Source organism: Antrostomus carolinensis, unplaced genomic scaffold (genome assembly GCF_000700745.2).
Source record: "Antrostomus carolinensis isolate BGI_N321 unplaced genomic scaffold, ASM70074v2 scaffold2973, whole genome shotgun sequence".
NCBI lineage: Eukaryota > Metazoa > Chordata > Aves > Caprimulgiformes > Caprimulgidae > Antrostomus > Antrostomus carolinensis.
This window is the reverse complement of record NW_010302976.1, coordinates 2,149-6,614: the sequence shown is the minus strand read 5'-3', so window position 1 is coordinate 6,614 and position 4,466 is coordinate 2,149. Positions and strand designations below refer to the sequence as shown.

Here is a 4,466-nt window from a genome sequence, read left to right as displayed (position 1 = left end):
TAACATCATAACTATACTCTGTTGCCCTGGGCTTTGAAGTCCTCCAAGGCTCGTTTAAAGCGTGTAGCCCTGCTCTTTCCACCTACCACTTGCTGGGCTGATCTGCAGAGATGGAATCCCTGGTTCTTCTGAAGACACTTAACATCTCTGGGCATTGAACCATATAAGAAACAAGGTCTTTTATGAATGAGGTGCCTGGGAGCCTTCAAGGACATCTGGCACCTACCTGGACCTCCTGTGTCTGGTTCTCCCTCCACAGGTGGTTCAGCGCCTGCCTCTGCTCTGCCCTCTGCCAAATTAAACACACAGGCATTTCCCTCCTTGGGTTGTGGGCTTCTTGTGAGCATGGGCACCCAATTGTATCTGTGCTCAGAGAAATTCAGCTTCCCCATGGGTCCCAAAGGACACTTGTCACTAAAACAGCGGTGCTGTTCCCAACTCACTCTGTGTTCAGAGGTACCACACATGATAAAGCCTTCTTCAGATGTTTTTAGATGTTGAGAAGGCAGCTGAAGCATGGGTAAATAAATTTCTTTTGTTTATTTAAGTGCTTCTCCATACAGTGAGCTCCCGAAGTGCTCTAGTGAAGATGGGTTTCCCTGCAGTAACCAGGGCTGAGCTGGCACTGGGACATGCCCTCAGCACCCTCCAGGTCCCATTTCTAGACACGAACTGTAAGTGCTCTACACTAGCAGGAGCCCATTGCTACTTGAACCTGAGCTGAGACCAGACATCCACAAAGCAGATGCACAGAAGTGCACGGATGTGGATCCATCTCTATCTAAATGCGTCTCCTGGGATGCACAGGAAGGGTAAGGACACGGGTACCACACTGCTCACCTGCTCTGTCATCCTCTCCTGCTTGCCCCACACCTCTGCTCGGCTTGGTGCCCGCCACCGTGCCTCCTCAGTGTCATCGTCCAGCAGGGTCCCCAGGTTGGACTCCACCACCTCTCTGGCCTGAAGCTCCTGCAGCTTCTGGAGTGGGGAGAGGAAGGAGTTGTGTGTCCCATAGCAGGCTCTGCTTTCCTCCTGGGGAGTCCAGCCTTGGCCAGACACTCTTCCAACCCCAAAACATTTGTGTGTCCCAGGAGCAGAGAAATGAGGCCTCTTTGGGCTGTGAACCTGTGATGCTACCTGGACCAGGAGACCCAGCAGGCTTGGACATCCTCTCGCCTGCCTTGAGAAGCATTCAAGGTGTTGCTCACCCCCTCCATGGCACTGCTTCTGCTGGCCATGTCCTTCAGTGCTGCAAGGAAAAGCTGCCTCAGACCATCTATCTCTTCATGCAGCTTCCTCCTCTCCTCCTCCTTCCACCTTTCCAAATCTCTCCTGCCCTCCTCTTCTCGCTGGTGAGCTCTCTCCATTTCCTAAAGGGAGGGGAAAAAATCAGGGCAGGAGATGTCTTGGCCACATAGCAGAAGTACCAAAGGCTGGGGCTCCTGCCCTGGTGCCCGTGGGATGAGCACCAACGCTCTCATTACATCCATGGCTGCTCAGAGCCTGCCTGCACACTGTGGGGAGGTCAGGCCAGCACAGCCCCCGGGCAGGCATGCTGACACTGTCCTTATTTCCACATGACATTTCCCATGGGAATTTTGAGGGTAAATTTTCCAAAGAAATAAACATGAGCCCCACTATAAAATATTTTTCATCACTTCCTCCACCTGTGCTTTAAAAATGTCTTGTGTTTCATCACATCTCCTTCCCTCTGATTATTCCAAACAGACCCTCGCCCCATACCTGCTGCCTGCGCAGCCTCTCTGCTTCCCTCTCCCCTTCCAGATGCCGCTGTGTCTCCCGTAGTTTTGTCTTCAGCTCCTCCACCTCATCCTCCATTTGCTCCACCTGCTTCATCCTCTGCCTCTCTGCAAAGCTCAGGGAAACAGAGGCACTGTTAACAAGGATCTGCCACCTCCAACTGAGATTTTGCTTTGGATGGGGGGAATCCTACTAAAATACTGAGCAAAGCCACTGCAGGGTTTCAGGGTGGAGAAGCAGGGAGCTGAGCTGCAGGAAAAAACATCACAAATGTGGCCTCTGATTTTTTTTTTTTTTTAAATAGTTTTTGTAATCTTGGTGAGATTATTTGCTTTGCGCTGGGTTTGCTCTCTCAAGCAAAATGCTCTGCTTGGACATTTCAAGCTTCACCAGGGAAGGTGCCTCTGAAGCAAAGCTCAACCTGGTTCATTGCATCAGCCCTGGGCTTGGGTTTCAATGCGTCAAAGTGACTTTTTTTATCTGGCAAGTTCAAGTGCTGGGTGCAGGTGAAGCTGTACTGAGGCTCTGTGGCTCTCACACAGCACATTATACCTGCAGCTTTCAAAGAATTTTGCAAAGAAGCATCAATTCCTGGCCAAAAAAAGTGGTATGGGGAAGGTAAACCCCTCTCCCACTACAGCAAAACACTCTCCCAAATTGCCCAGCATAGCTCCATCCCCAAGGTCCCATGGAATCTTTGGGTGGAGACGATCCTTAGGGAAATTGAGGTGCAGAGATGAGATTTAGATGCTCATGCAGCCTCATGTTTGACCACATGTCCTACTTCTGCTTGATGGAAAGGGAACGAGCAGAAAGCATTCCATACATATTCACAGAAATGCACAAAAAATAAGTTATAAGAAGTTGTCTTTAACCTCCTGTGGTCACTCTCTGGTTTCCAGCACCCACATCCAATGTGATAAAACCTGCCTGGGAAAATGAAGGGAGAAATTGTCCCCATGCTCACCTGCCTTGGTAGGCTCTGTGTGCCGGCGCTGCACGTGGGCTTGCAGGAAGGAGTCGTTCATGAAGGCTTTATCACAGAGGTGGCACTGGAGAGGGGGGAAAAGTCAGCAGAGAGACTGGGATCTGCAGAAAGGGACCATGTCCATGTCCTCTGCCTGGCAGACAAAGCTTTGCTGCTTTAAAGCAAAAGGGGAGACCTCAAGAGACATAGCTGTTGAGTTGAGGGTACATAGATGGAGGATATGAGGAGTTTCTTCTCTCTGAAGCCAAAGAAAAACCTCTTTAGGGGTCAGGAGAAGGCAGAAGCCAAGATGGCGCAGCGATACTGCTCGGGGGAAAAAAAAAATTAAAAAAAATGTTGCTTTCCCCAAGAGAGGAGTGCAAGAAGAAGGTGGCCAAAACAGCAGTGAGGTCCTGGTTATAACAGGGTCCTGCTCTGGAGGAAGAAAAAGATGAACTCATGGGAATGATCAGGCTGAATGAAACTAAACCACCTGGTTTGAATGGTTTTTACTCTCCAGGAAGAAATGAGCAGGTTGATTTGGTGATGGAGAAGCAGCAGATAAAGAGGCACAGCCAGCGGGCACCCTGTCAAAAGGGTGGGAATAGCCTGGTGAGGGAAAAAAGCAAAATCATCACCAAATCCAGGAGCATTCAGACATCTTTCACTGGTCTGGAGGATGTTTGAAGTCCCCTTGGCATGAGGTGTCCCCCAGGACACAGGGATCTGATGAGATCTCTCCAGCCAGCCCTCTACAGACACCCCCCCCACACACACACAGCTCTGATACCTGCAGTTAGCACAAAACAAGGGACCTTCCCTAGCAAGGACTTTGCACTCCATGTGTCCTTCACACCTTCATCACCTTCACACCACGAAGGTGATGAAGCAGAGCCAGGGAAAGCAGCAGGGCTGGCCAGCAGGTTTTTGGATGCCAAGGTGTCACCACAGCAGGGATACAAAGGCAGGATGCAGCAAAGAACATCCTGAACGGAGACATGCTTTACACCCTTACACCTTTCCACCACCTACCTTGCAGTAGGTGTTGGGACCAGCTTGCAGGAGGAGCTGCTGCATGGCAATCAGCTTCTTCCACCTCCTGTTCTCCTCCTTTGTCAGCCGGAGCTGTGCTGCCTGCTCTGCTGCCTGCTGCTGGGTCTGAGCCAGCTCAGAGTGGGCAGCTTGAAGGTTCTGGGCATGTGTGGCCAGGCTGGTCCCCAGGCTCTCCTGGCAGTGCAGCAGGTACTCAATGCTCAGCTGGGCCATCCTTTTGGATGGGGTCTGCTGGCTGCCCGCAGTGTGGGCACTGCTCCCTGTCCAGGTTGCAGAAGGTGACACTGGTGATGTGCTCCTGGAGCACGACCACGTCCACCTCCCGGGCCACCCGCTCCACATCAATGGCACTGAAGCGACGCCAGTCCACACCAACCCGACGGGGCTGGAAGTGGAAGGGAGGGATGTCCACTGGGATGGTGAGTCTTCGGGATGCTCCTGGCATCCCTGCAGCCCCGGGTGTGGGCTGGTGGAGTGGGTGGTAAAAGTCTGCAGAGAAGGGCTGGAAGGCAAAAGGGATGTGTTAGGGTTGAGCCCACAGCCATCCTCCGGCTCTGCTGGAGCCTCTACCAGCTTGCACACACTGTGGGCATCGGGTCAGAGCTCATCTGATGTGGCAGCAAACAAAAAATCCTTCCTTTTCCTGCCCCATCCAGAACTTCTATCTACTGCTTTGCAAAATTCT

General features: G+C 51.8%; 1 protein-coding gene across 1 annotated transcript in view; it reads right to left on the bottom strand.

Annotated features, from left to right (window-relative positions):
• LOC104521812 (zinc finger protein DZIP1L-like) overlaps window positions 1-4,226 on the bottom strand; it is a gene marked incomplete at its 3' end in the record, with an annotated part of 12,361 nt that extends 8,135 nt beyond the window's left edge. Inside the window, 6 exon segments of the mRNA XM_029083993.1 lie at window positions 841-978; window positions 1,209-1,370; window positions 1,744-1,876; window positions 2,725-2,813; window positions 3,761-4,001; window positions 4,003-4,226. Of these exon segments, the coding sequence (XP_028939826.1) occupies window positions 841-978; window positions 1,209-1,370; window positions 1,744-1,876; window positions 2,725-2,813; window positions 3,761-4,001; window positions 4,003-4,226 (987 nt within the window).
• Between the last annotated feature and the right edge of the window lie 240 nt (window positions 4,227-4,466).